This window comes from Pristis pectinata, chromosome 15, assembly GCF_009764475.1.
Source record: "Pristis pectinata isolate sPriPec2 chromosome 15, sPriPec2.1.pri, whole genome shotgun sequence".
Classification (NCBI taxonomy): Eukaryota; Metazoa; Chordata; class Chondrichthyes; order Rhinopristiformes; family Pristidae; genus Pristis; species Pristis pectinata.
Window position 1 is genome coordinate 42,951,018 of NC_067419.1, and position 17,125 is coordinate 42,968,142.

The 17,125-nt window shown below is 37.9% G+C and overlaps 1 protein-coding gene across 7 annotated transcripts in view; it reads right to left on the minus strand.

The window, feature by feature from the left end:
* LOC127578652 (plasma membrane calcium-transporting ATPase 1-like) overlaps window positions 1-17,125 on the minus strand; it is a 90,196-nt gene that overhangs the window by 45,933 nt on the left and 27,138 nt on the right. For all 7 annotated transcript variants that reach the window (XM_052030918.1, XM_052030912.1, XM_052030911.1 and 4 more), the window contains exons 3-4: window positions 2,868-3,065; window positions 696-953 (exon numbers count right to left, since the gene is read on the minus strand). In XM_052030918.1, the coding sequence (XP_051886878.1) occupies window positions 696-953; window positions 2,868-3,065 (456 nt within the window). The remainder of the gene's footprint in view (window positions 1-695; window positions 954-2,867; window positions 3,066-17,125) is intronic.

Consider the following 17,125-nt stretch of genomic DNA (forward strand, 5'->3'; position numbering starts at 1 on the left):
AATTTTAGCAAATTACAACCAATGCATCCAGTTCCTTTAGGATCCTAGGATGCAGGCCATCAGGTCCAAGGGACTCTTCATTTAGCTCCATTAATTTGCCTAGTACTTAACTTTTTTAGTGATAGAGATTGTTTTAAGTTCTTCTCTCTCAGTCTCGTTATTGAGATTTTTTTAAAAAAGCACTGATGTGTCAGAATCTCAATCATGCTGCCCACCAATCTAGCTCCTATTCTTTTCTTATTACTGCCATCCACCAGACTTAAGGACAGCTTCTACCCCACTGTGATAAGACAATTGAATGGTTCCCTTATACAATGAGACTATGACCATGACCTCATGATCTACTTTGTTGTGACCTTGCACCTTATTGCACTGCACTCTGTAGCTGTGACACTTTACTCTGTACTGTTATTGTTTTTACCTGTACTACATCAATGGACTATACTAAATCAATGTAACTGCACTGTGTAATGAATTGATCTGTACGATCGGTATGCAAGTTTTTCACTGTACCTCGGTACAAGTGACAATAATAAACCAATACCAATAGGATGACAGCACTTACTATACTGTATACAAGTGGAAAATGCCAAAGACCCATAAAGTACAACACCATTTACAGTAAATGTCACTTTCTTCCTCAACTTAATTTCAAACTTATTGAAGGAAATAGTAAAAGTACAAATTTTAATTACCATATTTAACCTGAGCAATATCACCAACCACCAATTCTGCCACAGGTATCTGGATAACTTGGCCACCTCTTATCACTGTGAATTTCTGCTCTTGTTCTATTCGGTTTTGTAGACCTCTAAATTGTTTTTCCTTACTCCAGTCATTAAATGCTGTAACCAGTACCACACAAATAACAGAAACCAGAATAGCGACTCCCTCAATCCAACCAGTTTCTGCTTCACTTTCATCTTCAAGGTTCTCTGTAATTTTACCGCAAGCTGCAGGAAGAACAGATGATAGGACATAAGGAATGGCATGGATTACACATGTGCGGGATACGAATATGGCAGATTCCACAAGCATGAATAAAATCATTCAATAGTTGACTGCATTTCCATCATGAACTTGAGATTGACAGTTTAACAACACTAATGCAAGGCAGAGTACGTAACAAAACACTAAGTGTCTTTAGAAACATACATTATTACTGCCTGTGAGTGGCCCAATTAACAAAGAACTTGAATATTCAAAATATTTTCTGAATGGACAATTTGGTGAGAGGCACGATAGCTCAAATTCTTTGGCACACTTGTTAACAGTTTAATTTGAACAGTGTATTATTTTTACGCTCAATTACCTCAAGCAAATAAAAAATTGCAAGCAGTCATTTTTAACGAAGATATATAATTACTGAGGAAAAATATCAAGCATGCAGGAAGATCAGTGAGAGAATAATCAAACAAAGAGAAAACACTGAATTACTGAGGACATGGTACCAAAAGTGTGGATGCTAATAATTAAATTCACAAACAAATGCAAAATTAAACAATATTAAGCATTTTGCCAAGGAAATTGTTGAAAGTTTGCTCCCATAAAACCACCTACTCTTGGGAGAACAATTTGAAATTCTCTCAGGTATTCCACTGGGCTGGATTTAACTTCAATGTTTATTTTAGGGCTGTCTGAATATCCTCTTTTAGATCTAAGTAGTGAACACATTAACTAGATTGACAACATTATTTATCAAAAGGACAATTACCTTAGAACCCTGCCCCAGCTCTTGGCACCAGGTAGGTGATGACATAAACCATTGGCGGTATACACCTTCATTGGTGGAGAGTACTACTTGGAATGATTTGCTACACTTGGTCACTTGTAATTTTAAAAGAGGCAAGGAAATCTTTGTAGGGTGCTGATTTAGTAACTGTAGCAGACAATTTTCTTTTAAGTACATTGGGCCACGTAGCCTTCTACACCTATTTATTTTAAACAAATGCATAGGGTACAAATGTTAATCACTGGGCAATAATCGAATAGCTGTTAAAATGATTCCTATTAAACTTCCAGAACGTTTGCAACCAAAGTAACCAAATCAACCAAAACATCTCTGCCTTCAAGTGGTCTATTAAGCCGCTCACTTTCACAGGTAATTAGGGATGGATAGTAAATATATTGGCATCATTGTTTATTTTGATTCACAGGATGTGGGCAATGTAGTTTGGTTGGTCTGCAAATGTGCTTGTAAAATGACTCTTTACTCATGAAACCTCCAAGTCATTTAACAACTGTTTGATTATTGCGTAGTGACTAACATTTGCAATACTTCCAAATAATTTTATCCTGGTCCTATTCACCTGGATATTTTATTACTGTCTCCTACTCCCGAAATGAATAGATAGTATAAGACCAGGAATAAGATTAAGCACTCAAGTGTTTGAAGCTGGCTGGACAAGACAACTTTTCCCTTTACAACATCCTTTTAGATAATGAGTCGAGGACAATGTTAAAAGTAACCTGCAAAGACAATTTGCAAGTGTATCACAAATCAGTAATTGAGCTCATTTAACACCTGCAATAATTCCGAACAATTTAGCAAAATCAATTTTCAATTCTCTCTGCTTGAATATCAATTAAAGCTTCAAGTTAATACTAGCTCTTGAGCATCCAGCAGAACTGTTAAGTTTATTGATTTAATTCATCTGTTTTAATTATCTGTTTCTCAAACTTTTGAATTCAGCACATGGTATTCAAAATATATTTAAGTATTTTGAAGCAGTTTGGCTAATCCAGAAATACAATCTCTTTCTGGAACACAAAATCTTGGGAAGAGAGTCTGCAGAGATTTCATATCTATTAATTTGGTATTAACATTTTAGTTACAAATTGTTAAAACTGAAAATTTAAATACTTGCCTGCATTCTCCCCTCCAGGAGGTTTATAGAAAGAAAGGCCTAGTGATATTATGGCTGCAATTTCTAAAATAATTAAGGTGACATCTTGTAGAGCTTCCCATACTAGCTGAAGAAAAGTTTTTGCTTTTTTTGGCGGTATAGAATTTTCCCCAAAGACTTGATGCCTCTTGTTGAGATCTACAGGATCGCCAGATAACCCTGTGGAGAGAGAGGGAGATAATTTCAGTACTGTTTCATACATTCTCCTGGGGCAAGCAATGGTATCAAGTCACCATTAAAATGAAAATTGAAAAGGTGCAATTCTGATCTGAAAGCAAGTTGCAGACAGGAAAAAATATTCTTCACGGCAGCAGAAGGCCCATAAGGCTAAGAGGTAAGTGCTGCAAAATAGGAACTAGTATAAATGGGTGCTCAATGAACAGCATGGACGTGGATGGAAGGGCCTTTTCCGTGCTGTACGACTATGCACTACAATCTTTATACCATTCTGCTGTTTCGCACTCATCGTTGTATTTATTGTGACTATGTACACGGTTTACTCCGCAGGCTTCATACAAGCGTGAAATTTCATTTCATTCTGGCATATATGACAAACTAATCTGAATCTGGTTCTATCACAAAGCTTTTGTGCAGCAGAGATACAACTTTTTTTAAAAACTGTTTTCAGAATGTACTATTTTCAATTTTTTAAACTAGTGAATAGTCACATGGAGTGACACAAAGCAATACTCCAAATCATTCTCTATTCAAATGGTCTTCTGAATGAGAGAAACTTGGAATGACAGAAACCAAGAATGAACTAGAACTATCTAATACACAACAATAGACAAAGGCCTCAATTCTAAGTTTGCAAAAAAAAACCATACAGGGCACTACATTCTTAGAGTATCAATATACATAATAAACAGCTGAACAAAATATCAAGACAACTGTTTCTCAAATCCTGCAGACCTATTTCTCCCTATCAACATCCCTTCCTTCATTTTCCCTGTACAGTAGACTCCCACTCAAGGCATTAGAAAATTCTGGACAACTTGGTACATCGGGTAACTCGTGTATTACAATATGAATGTAACTGTCAAGATGACAACTTACAAAGAACATGCAAAACAACTTACATTTATATAGTACCTTTTAATGAAATAAAATACCCAAGATTCTTCACAGTAACTTTACCAGACAAGATTCAATATTGAGCCATAAAAGCTTGATCAAAGATTTAGGTTTTAAGAAGCATCAGTTGGATTTTAGTGGTTGAAGACACACTCACTGATGGTGGAATAATTAAAAATGGGATAGGGAAGGAGGTCTGAATTAGAATACAAAGGGCCTGTAAAGTTCTATGTTCTAAATATTGGGGCAATAGGGATGGAGGAAGTTAACTAAGGATGAGCAAAGCCATTCAAAGATGACAATTTTAAAAGAATTGGATGGATGGGAGCCAGTGATGTGGGAATGGGACTCAGTGCAAGCTAGGTTGTAACTGACAAGTTTTAATGCAATTAAACAAAAATAGCACGAGTATATGATCAACAACCAAGAAGGGAGAAAAAAAATTGTACTGACCAAATAATTCAAGAAATAACCCAACCTAGACAGAGGAAAATGAAATGAGATCAAACAATCTCTCCCAACTCAACACATAATTATCAAAGTCTGGAGATGTACAGAGTTAGGAACGTACTCTGCATAAGCCATTTACTGATGAGATTCAGATGACTACTGGTGGACAATACTTCCCTGGTGGGAACACTACACAGTGAAACAAAATTTCACTTAAAAAAAATACAATATTCAAATCTCTGATTTACCTCTTCCACATTAGACAAAGAATTGTTGATCTGCCCAAGACAATGCTGTAAATAACTTATTCGCCCACTATTTCATTCACATGTGAAAAATGTGGTTATTTCAGGGTTGTGGACATGCCAAAATGAAGACGCTCTGATGACAGCTCACTAACAATTTCAACGACAGCTTCAAGGAACACCACATCAATGAAGATGTGGGATGAGACCTTTTTAAATGGATGTGAAGCTACTTTCGAACAAATGAGCTTCCCATATTGCCATACAGTGGGATTCTCAACATTGCAGCCAAGCCCCCAATCTTCATTCTGCAGTGCTTCTTACAGGAACAGCAAATGGCAAAACAGGATGGCATTTATGGAGAAGGGAAGAGAAAGAAATTATATTTCAAGAGTGCAATGGATTTGACTAATGGCATCGAATGTCACAGGATTTGCACGGACTTGTCAGGAATTTTACAGGCTAACTAGTGCAGAAGGCATAATAATATTGACAGAAAAACATACCATGAACTTTGAACAATTAGCCTCACCTTTCTATGCAAAATGACCTGCAGTACTTCAAGTCTTTTTGAAAAGCATCTTGTATTGTCAAGTTTTAGATTTTGGAATATTATCATACAGAAGTAAAATTAGGCCAGTCCACTTGGACAATAGTGAATTTAAGACTATCTCACTTCAATTACAAAACTGTCATCCAGACAAAATACAAATGCATGAATCAGATTCTAAAATTCTACTAATTTCAGTGAACTCTGCCTCTTTCAGTGGATGATGCCATGCGGCCGTTATATTTTATTACAATCTTACAATAACACTGAAACCCTGAACATTCAATACACTAATTGTTCCACAGTATAAGTAGGCTCTGGCAAAACTCAAATCAGAGAATGTTTACAGCACAGTAGGCAGCCATTCAGCCCATCATATCCATGCTAACTCTCCACTAGATCCACCCCAGTCCCTCATCTGTAGCCTTGTGAATTTCCATTACTATTTATCCAGTTTCCTTTTGAAGGACACAATGGAACCACATCTGCAGACAATGCATTCCACATTCCAATCATACATTGCATTAAATGACACGAAGATGAACTTATCTTCCCCTATATTTTACACCCAAAACTGATCCCTTCAATGGGAACAGTCTCCTGTTATAAAATGAAGTGTCTAGACAGTGGCTATACTTCTATTACATCTCCCCTTAGCCTTCGTGAATGAAAGCAACCACAGCTCCTCTAACTATCCTTGTAAATGTAGTGCCTCATCCTAGGAACCATTCTTGCTGTGTTGTTCTAGGCCCACTCTGATGCTTTCACATCTTTCAATACCGATACTCCATTTGAGACCAAAGCACTGTTTTAAAAAAGTTCAGCATGACTTCCCTTTTTATATTCTGGGCCTCTATTGATAGAACCTGGAATTATGCAGTCCTGAAGAAAAGAGAATGAACGGAAACTTTCACTAGTTTCTCTTTCCATAGATGCTGCTTGACTGGCTGAGTTCTTGCCACATTCGTTTTTGTTCCAGAATTGTGTACATCTTATTAACCATTTTCAATGGCCTGTGTACCATGCACCCAGTCCCTCTGCTCCCGCACCCCTTTTAGAACATTATTCTTTACTGCCTCTCATTATTCTAACCAAAATGCATCGCCTCATTCCTGCGTTAGTTTCATCTGCCACATTTCTGCAATACTACCAGTTTGTTTATATCCTGCTCCAAGTTTTGTCTCACCTGCAAATGTAGGGATAGTGGCTTTCACTCGTCTAGTTTATAAATATACATTAAAAAAAAGCCAAAAAAAACCTCTCAGGAATGCCACTGATTCCCTTCCTTCAGTCTGAAAAATAACTGTCTCTATTGTTTATTTAGCCAACTTCATAGCCACGATATCAATGTCCCTTTTATGCCATGTTCTTTGCTGATACACTTATACATAGCACCTTATAAAGTCAGAGTAATACAGCATGGAAACAGGCCCTTTGGCCCAACTCATCCATGCCCACTATGGTGCTCACCAAGCTAGTCCCATTTGACCACGTTTGGCCCATATCCCTCCAAACCCCTTCTATCCATGCATTTATCCAAATGTCTTTTAAGTGTTGTTACTGTACCTGCATCTACCACTTCCTCTGGCAGCTCATTCCATATATGCACCAGACTATGCAAGTTGCCCCTCAGATCCCTTTTGAATCTTTTACCTTAAACCTATGCCCTCTAGTTTTTTGCTCTCCTTCCGTGGGAAAAAGACTGTTCATCTTATCTAAACCTCTCATGATTTTATACCCCTCTATAAGGTCACCCCTCAATCTCCTATGCTCTAAGGAGTGGCAAAAAGTGAAGAGGAAGGATGCAAATCAGAAGAAATTTGGAGGAGCTTATTTTCAGATGTGTCTCCACATACACCACATCTTTTTCACCACCTTCAACTCTATTCCTTACCTCAAAAAGGTTATCGAATTCATTAAACACAATTTGCCCTTAATTCCATGCTGGCTTGCCTTAGTTGATTCACTTTCCTCCCGATGACTATTAATTCTCATCCATATCAATGTTCCTTTAAAGCTTTCCCAATGTGATTAAGTTGCCCGGCTACTGATGCTGGGCTTAGGCAGTCTCCTTTTTTTGAACAAGGGAATAACATTCAGCACACTCCAATCCTTGAGCACCACCCCCTTAGCCTAACAGATAATGGTCAGTGATCCTGTCATTTCCTCCCATACTTCCCTCAGTATCCTACGATGCATTCCATTTGATCTTGGTGACTTACCTACTCGAAGTTCGGCCAATTCTAACTCCTCTATGCTATTAATTTTTAATTCACCTCATGCCTCAACCACCTTCTCCTTTGCTATTACTTCAGAAACACCTTCTTCCCTGATGAAGCAGGTATAAAGCTCAGAACCCATGTGCGTTCCCATTTTTATCCTTAATAAGCCACACTCTTGTGTAAATGCCTAAGCTTTTATATTATATTGGCAATTAAACCTCTCTCATGTTCTCTGCCTCTCAGTTTCTCTTTTCTGTAATTAGCCTGGTTCTTCCAAGTACTTAAAACCTAACAGTCATACGCAGCCTTTTTTTGCTTTATATTCCTCTACATTTCTTATCATTCAGAGTTTCACAAATGATTGTGCAAAGCTTCACGAAGGTAAACATCTGGATTGAAAATATTCATTCTTAGCCAAAATTCCATCTACAATCAAATACTTCTCAACCAAAAACAGGGCATAGCTAAAAAAAAACATGAACAATGCAAGTGAAGAACTTGCTACTCCTGCCAAAATCTCCGAAGACTTCCAAAGGGGAAAAAAAAATTGCAGATGTTGGAAATAAAAATAGAAAATACTCAGCAAATCAGGGAACACCTGTGGAGAGGAAAACAAGTTGATGCCTTTCTGATGAAAATAATGGTGATCAACCTGAAACAATTTAAACATTTCTCTTCAAAGATGCTGCTGAACAAGCATTCCCAACACCTTCTATTTCTTCTAAAACACCGATTCTCTGTATGCTATTTTGGTGTAAAATTTTATATTTACAACAGTTTTTAAAGCGTTTAAGTATATTCAATACCTTGGTATACAAAACAAATACAGTCCAATGAGGAAATCACATTTTGGATAAAATAGAGCACCAATTTTGCACAGTCAAATTAAAGTCCTAAGTAGTGGAAGCCTTTAGTCAATTATGTGATTGCAGAAGATAAAATAGTGATGAAATATGTTTAAAGAACAATAATTGGTATGGGAATATTTACTATTACATTTTATATTGGAACCTAATTGGTTTAATAAAATCCTGTATGTCCAATTTTAGGACATTTATATATACACCAGCAAAAATTGTCAGCACTGCTCTTTTACTGAACTAGGAAGTCTTCAAAGATTTCCTTCTTGGCAGACTGTTAAAGTCATTTGGCAGAAGACCTCATCATCAGAACTGTCAAACAAGTAACAAGACCTTGCATGGGTGATGGTGAGAAGGTCTCTCCCAGTCAGATCCTTCACACTTACCCAGAGACTCAGCACCACTGCATGCTGTCCTTGAGAGACAGGGCTGGGAACGCTATTACAGCGCCAGCGACCCAGGTTCAATTCCCGCTGTCTGTGAGTTTGTACGTTCTCCCCTTCTGTCTGCGTGGGTTTCCTCCGGGTGCTCCGGTTTCCTCCCACATTCTAAAGATGTACAGGTTAAGAGCTGTGGGCATGCTATGTTGGCATCGGAAGAGTGGTGACACTTGCAGGCTACGCCCAGCATATTCTCAGTAATGCAAAAAGACTCATTTCACTGTTTTGAAGTGTATGTGACTAATAAATATATCTTATCTTATGGAAAGTAAGGTCAAAGTTCATCCTCAAACGATGCAATACAAGACTTGGGATGTACAGCGCAACAAATGTCAACTGCTGAGAGATCAACTCAGTGAAAGGCCCACAACCAAATGTTATAAAAGGTCTAAAACTGTGTGCTGAGGCTAATACAGCTCTTACAAAAGGTTCCATGAGAAAAGGCTACAGTTTAAGGTTCTCCTTATACAAGTATACCTTGTATAAAATTTAAGAATGCATTTTTGGAAGAGTGGTCACTCAATCTCATTTTCATCTTTCTTCAAGAGAGATAACTGCATTTTGACTGATAAATATCATTCTCTGCTGAATTGCAAGTGAATTACTTCACTCTGATTGAGCATTTGGGCCTATGGACAGGAGACAAGGTGAAAATCTAGTAGGGATTGCATTTCTGTGCCTGCACAGCAGGGTTACAAGAGGAGAGAGAGAGAGAGAGAGAGAGAGAAAGTGAGATACATTACAAAGGTAAACTCCATAGTGAGACATTCTTAGATTAATTGAATATTAGGGGAAATCAAAGATTATGGAGTTGGTGTGAAAAACAGAGGCAAAAGATCAGCTATGAATTTACTGAATGGCATTACAGGTATAAATGGGCCAAAAGGCTGCCTCCTGCTTTTACTTCTTATGTTTGAGGAGAATGATACAGAAATTGCTCATTTGTGCAAGGCCAAGATCCTGCTAAAACAAAAAGCCATAATACAGAGGCAAGGGACAACAAAGCCAAATCAGAGGATAAAAGTAACTAGCATACAATCTGGTAGCAGGAAGAGATACCAAGAACAGAAGATGACAATGTAGGCCAATAAGAACCACACAAATAGAGAATTCAAATAAAGCTCCAAAGGATATCAAAATTAAAAATTATTACATAGAGGACAGTATGCCTGACATAAAGGAAAAGTCCTAAATCAGGGCCGGGGACTTGCGAAATTTATCAAAGGAAAAATACAAATTACATGCAAAATAATAGCCCTAAAAGATGATTCCCAGATTAGGGTTTAAAAAATATAGGGCATGATTGCAAATGCCCTTGTTCTGAAGTTTTCTTGGTCCAAGAACAGTCTCCTTGAACTGGAACTTTGCATGTCATGGCTATTTAAAGAAAGGGAGAAGGGAAAAACAGGAAATTATAGACCAGATGGCCTAACATCTTTTGCTGGGAAGTTGGTGTATAATTAACACAAAAATGATATACTGCTAATGGTGGAAACCTGAAAAAATACACAATGCTATAAATACTCCACAATGCAGGCAGCATCTGTGGAGAGATGCAGTTACATTTCAGGTTGTTGACCCTTCATCAGATTATACATGATTGGACACCTTTAGGCTTTTCAGCTGATGCATGACAGCATGGTTTTGTAAAACATAACTGAAGCACTAATGAAAGCAGTGGATCAGGTAATGCCTTTGGCTGTTATTTAAAAGAACTTTTAAAATGCATTTGATAAGATTACTCACGAAAGACTTAATTAAAATTGAAGCTCATGGCATCAAAATGAATCATTGACCACATCAGCAGGATAACAAAAGGTATTCATTGTTAAAGATCTGATTAATGGTGCACTGCAGAACACATCTATTAATGTCTCAGTTGAGGGAATAGAAAGTCGCAAATCCATATTTCCTATCGACAAATATGACAACACAGGCAACATGAAATAATTAAAATGCAAGAATATTAGTGGGTTATTTGAACAGGCAGAACTACACAAATGGATGCATTTAAAGCCATCTAACTTTGGATCTAAAAGAACAGAATTTGCTAAATGGCAAAAACACCTGAAACAGTAGATGTTCAAGGGACAAATTACTCAAATTATAATGTCACAGAACCAAAATAAAGCAAAGGCAAAAAGTCTTTTCATCTCAGGGACTTGGAAACAAGTCAGGGGAAGTCTAGTACTGGATTGCCCACAAAGCATTTCCTGAGTAGTACTGGGCACCAAACTCATGGATGGATATAGACTTAACTGAATGTTACTTGGATGCCACTGAATAGATGTGCTCTGCAAAACCGGAAATAGAGGTGCAATGCACGGGCAACTTTGAGCTTCTGGTCTTTGCCACTTCTCCATCCCGCACTGACCTACGTGCGCCCTCTTACCCTGTTCAAACAAAGCTCAATACAAGTTTGAGGAACAGCTTTTCATCTTTCATCTGAACGCAATGCAGTTTTTGGGTCTCCATATTGAATTTAACAATTTCAGGCAACTTGCATTTTCTACGTGCATCAGAATCAGCCAGTTCTGCTGCAAGCTTATTCTTCTGCAATCTTATCTGAGTCTCTCTTTCAACCGACCAACGCTGTCTGATGTGTTGGACATATTTAGCATTCTCTTTTGGGTTTAGCAAATGTTTTGCCCTGCATTTCAGCTTTACATGTCCCTTTGTTTCTTTCCAACTATCTTCATTAATCTATTTACCACATGGCTCCATAAACATTAGAATCATCTCAGCAACCCTGACCTCAATGATATTCCCTTTGTCCTATCCACCCCTCCCGCCAATCCTACTGCAGCTTGATTGTTTTCTCACTCAGTTCTGAAGGGGTCTTAAACCTGAAATGTTAACCGTTTCTTTTTCCACAGACGCTGTCTGAACCTGCTGAGCGTTTACAGCATTGTATGAGTTTTAATTTCAGATTTTTTTTGGATTTTCAACTCAGCGTGTTCATATTTGCCAAAATTGACGGCAAGGTGATCAGAATTAAAGATACCACAAGAGACAGGAGACGTCTGCCCATTGTCTGCTCTGCCATTCAATCATTGCTGATTTTTTTCAATCCCATTGTCCTGCCTTCTCCCTGTAACCCTCAGTACAGTAAATTGCACTCTAATATTCAGTACTATGTAATCATAAGAATATACACATAGCTCTTAAGTACAAATTCACTCTGCCCCCAACAACAGGCAAAGTGTCAAAGCAAGGTCAAGTTTGAAAATATATACCCCAAGGTTTAAGCTTTATTGAAACACGTTAACATTAACTTGCTGAGCCAATGAATTAAAATGGGAAAAGGACCTGGTTAACTCTGCTTACTAAAGTTGGGTCTCTCCTTGGAGATAAATCAGCTCAAATTCAAGCATTATCACAACCAAAGTCCTATTTTAAAATCCAACTGAAGATGAAGGATCTTCAGCTTTTCCAAAACTACATGGGCAAGTATCATTACAGAAACTTAAGTTATCTACAAGCTTCCAAAACCTTTGAAGTTCAGTGTAACAAAACCAAACTAAGTGAAATTCATTAAAAGATTAATTGGAGATATTCCTTACTTGGGAAATCAGGTGCACATTTATCACTCGTTGGAATATAAAAGCATCCAGCATTGTTAAAGATATCACTTGTTCATTCTAAGTTTTACATGCATGGATAAGTATTTTTCAGTATCCAAAAACAGAGTTCTCTGCCAGGATTTATCCCAAAACAATTAGTAGAAAACCAAAGAATAGTCGAGCTATGCTCTGTGGCAGACTCCCAATCCCCAAGCTAGAAAGGGCAAACGTTTAACAGTGTATACGTGAAGACAAGTGTTCCAATTCACACAATCCCCCCCAAAATACTGGTATATATCTTGTTCCTAGATTTACCTGACCATGGAAAGATTTCCACCCACCTTACTGAAAAGGCAGCCAGATGAACAGATTGGAAAACCAGGAAAGTAAAGGCTTTGCTTCTCAGCATCAGTAAGCAACGTGCATTCTTTCCTTTAGGGATACATCAGCTTCCTTTCATGCAATGAAATATTTGTGACATGCTGAAGCATGACAGCCTACAAATTTCCACACTTATTGAACATTACACGATTTATTCAACTTTCAGAATTAAGAGTTTCAAGGCACTGAAGATGACAGTTTCAGTGCAGATTCAAGTAATGATTAATCACCTACATGAATCAGAGGACTATGCCTTCAAAATAAAAAGGTCAAAACTGACAGATACAAATTTCTGTTCAATCATTGGCATATCTAAAGATAATGTTGGTGGAGTCTGGCTTTGCTTTAACCCACATCCAATTTTACAAACGTAACCACTGTGTCAGACTATTGTTGACTTCTGTTGCATACAATGCTTTACACAGTAATTTGAACTGAAAGAGAAAAATCTGATGCATTTAACTTTCTCCACACATGATACTTAAAACTGATTTTTACTATTTCAGATTTTCAGCATCAGCTAGTTTAATCTCTTGAGGAAGTCAAGCTGAGTTCTTCCTTAATGAAAGGAAGTTGCAGAAGGTCATGCTTGGCAAATGGACAGCTCAGATATTTTAATGCACTGCAGGTCAGAGATGCATGTAAATTTGGAAGAATGAATTGTGATCTTTAACTTTCATTATAATCAACCCATACAAACAAGTTCAAACATAAAACCTTATTATAGTGAGTTGCTGGCAGGAGAACAGAAGTGAATCTGACAAATTACTTGGAAGACTGATGGCTAGAAACCAATCCTTTAAAATGGCAAACTGTGGAAGGATGATGCAGTGGAAGGGAGATACAAAGTTAACACAGATTGCACATTTGTGACGCCAAAGCAGAAAGTTACAAATTGTATCAAAAAATCAAGCAACCCAGACCTTCCAGCAAGTTGCGACTGAAGTGAGAAGCTGCAGAGTTTTAATCAGCATAGCAACCTAACTGCAGGCAATCTGGAAGCAGATTACACTCTACATTGGACTGGATCATAATCAATCCATCCCATTGCTTGCACCTCTCTGCCATTCTTACCTTTCACAGTTCTGGAGATTGATTGCTTTGAAGATCAGGATTCTGCAGCCATGCTGCAAGATCAACCAGGCCTCAGACACAGCATCCTGAGACCATCCCCTGCCCCTCCCCAAACACCCCAAAGGTCTTTTGACAGATTAATGTCAAAGTCCTTTTCAACATTGTTTTAAAAATAAATCCAATCAGAGACAGTTAAAACTGTTCAAATAGATTAAATATACTCAAAAATACAAACTATAGGCCATCCCATGGTAATGAAAAGATTCAGTTTTAATAGGTGTTCATAAGTTGATATTGTGTATGTCGGAAAATACACAGAAATCGCTTGATATGGTAACTAAATCTCCACTGTATTGTAATGAATGACATCAAAAGCACACCAGACTGTTTTGAAGGAACAATTTCTAAAAGTGGAGAGAGAGGAAACTAGTTCTGTCATTCGTAGGATCAAATGCATGCACAAAAGTCTGACTGTTTGAATTTATTATGGGAGCTCGTTCCTATACATGGGTGTTCATAAGTCGGGCGTTTGTAGCCCTGTACTCAATTAAAAATTGCTACTCCATTTAAATGAATGGGGTCATGTTATCTACACCATGGCTGGCATAAAGCAGAAGGCCCAGATGCGATGTCCATCCAGCCCACAGCTGGGGATATTTGTGTTTCACCATTGAACTCAATAGTGAGTCCAACAGCAGAGCATATGACATCTGGCTTACTGTTCATCTCTCACTTCCACGTTCCCAATGTGGACACGTAAACACCAGAAACAAGCTGGATGTGGCACTGCAGTTAAACAGCGGTTCCCCAGGGAACAGGCAGCTGAAGATCAGTACTTTCTACCTACATTTGTGGTGGGCTGGGAATCTCAAAAAGGAGAAAGGTTTTTTTAAAAATTAAAGATCAGTGAGATGGACTATATTGAACATTCTAGTGCAAGACCACCAATTTGAAACATTAACTCTTTCCCCAGACATCGACAAAACTGAATATTTTCAACATTTTCTCTTCTGAAGCCAAGTAACACGCTCAATTTGGACTTTGCATTCAACTTGCATCTTTTTCTTGTCTTGAGGATTTAAACAGGTATTGGCATCGAGTAAAAGTAGCTGCACAATACATATGTATAATCACACCTGCATATAGTCAAATATATTTTTGAATGCCAGTACCAGGTTAAGCGATTGTCCCACTGCATGCACAATGCCCATTAAATATGCACTGCTCTCTGAAATGAGTACATATTGGCAAATTTTAATAATTAGGCAAACCATTTTAAATAACTATGTCATTAATCTGAAATAACTTTCTCTACCCACAGCTGTCTGAACTGCTCAGTAATTTCAGATTTCCACAATCTCCAGAATTTTGCTTTTGTATTTTGCAGACTCACAGGGTTCCCACTTTGTAGTTGCTACAGACAAAGAGGAAATGGGTGGCCACCAGTTAGTCTGTTTGATGTGTTGTGGAATGACTAGGATAGTCATCTGGTCTTCCTATAGTTAAGGACCTTCAATCTCCATCTGAATAAAGAAATAATTCAATTTAGTGCTTTGCTTCAAATATGGCAGTGCTAATATACTGGACTTTGCATTTGCCCAAATTCCAGTGCCGCTTACACCCTTATCATACGAGGAGTACTTCTGTGCAATTTCAAAATCTGTGCAACCATTTCCATCTGTTAAAGTAGTTGGAAACATCAGGTCAAGTTGGTCAACGAGCAAGGAAATTTTTTTTTTAAAAAATTAGTGAATATGAAATTAAGGTCATTAAAAACTTAAAAGAATTAGACTTCCAGAAGTACTTAAAACTTCAGGGATTCAAATGGTAAAATTCTACGTCAATAGTGAAAGCAAAGGGATGAAGGATGCAAGCAACTAAAATTGAACATCTTAGTTGACATTGAAGTGCAAGAGATGATAGAACAATGCTACTGGAGAAAAATTAATTCTGCAAAGTAGCAACTAGAATTGTGTTTAAAAATACACACCATTTTAAGTCCAGGCTGGGAAAAGACACAAAAATAAAGGTCTAATTTTAACAGAATATAGTAAAAATGGTAATTGATTTCACAGGTAAAACAGTGAAGTGCTTGTGTTCTGAAAGAGTAATCCTGGGACCTGCAGAAGTGATCAGAGACAGGAGGACCATTGATAAATTGATGTCCTATTGCAGCATCTTGGGAATGAAACATCTAACTTGTTTTCCACTAAGTTATGGCCCCACTATTGGGGTGCTTCATAATTCTCAGACTTTAGATTTTACTCAGGTTCTCTTATACTATACTGAGTGAGATGCTGCTTTGAGATACAATCGCACTGACTGCACTTATAGAATTCAGCTTTTTTTAGACCAAGGCTATAACAAGCTGTGGAGCAGAGTAGTCTTGACAGAATCCAAATTGAACAGTAATATTAATGGTGAGCAACTGTTTTTTGATAACAATTCCAATAGAATTGTTGATCGGCAGTGATTAGATGAGCTGCAAATGGCTACATTAAAATTGCGGAGACAAAAAAATTCTGCAGATGCTGGAATCTGGAGCAATACACACAAAATGTGCTGGAGGAACTCAGCAGGTCAGGCAGCATCCATGGATGGAAATAAACAGTCGACGTTTCAGGCCGAGACCCTTCATCAGGACTGGAAAGGAAGAGGGCAGAAGCCAGAATAAGGTGGTGGGGGGAGGGGGAGGAGCAGGGGTGTGAGGGAGCAGGAAATTTGCTCTGCTTTTTAGTCAGGACATAAATAGTCAAATTTCCAGATTCAGGCAGACACCTTAAGAGGTGTAGCTAATTTAAGTCTTCAGCAGTACAGTCAGATGGTTTCAAGTCCCTTTACATTGCATTTAATCTTTCCTTCATATCAAGTGGATTGAACTAAATATATACAACGATTGCTGAGCACCCAATACTGGAAAAGATCATCGAAAGACTGGTCCACAAAGCTCTCCGGTCGAAGTATCCAGTATCAATTATATAGTGAAATACAGAGTTAGACATGTTCTATTATCAAATAATATCAGGGTGGACAAACTGAAAACTGGTAAAAGAAATCTGAGCTAAATCTTCATGGCTGTGGCTGGTGGTCCCTGTGGTAACTGCTGGTGTTCAGCCATTACCATGGAACTGTGTCCCAAACTTGCATGGATCCACTTCAAGTCTAGGACAGAGTGCCAGTTGCCATTATCTGTCGTTTAACTCCATACAGTATCCTCAGTCTTATGGTGTCCACAGCATTCTCTGATCCTACACCATGTCGGAGCTGACATGGAATTGGAGACTTCATTTTAATGAGGATCCCCAGATTACAAAATCAAGATTTAAATTATTTTACATTAATACTGAATTGTAATTGTTA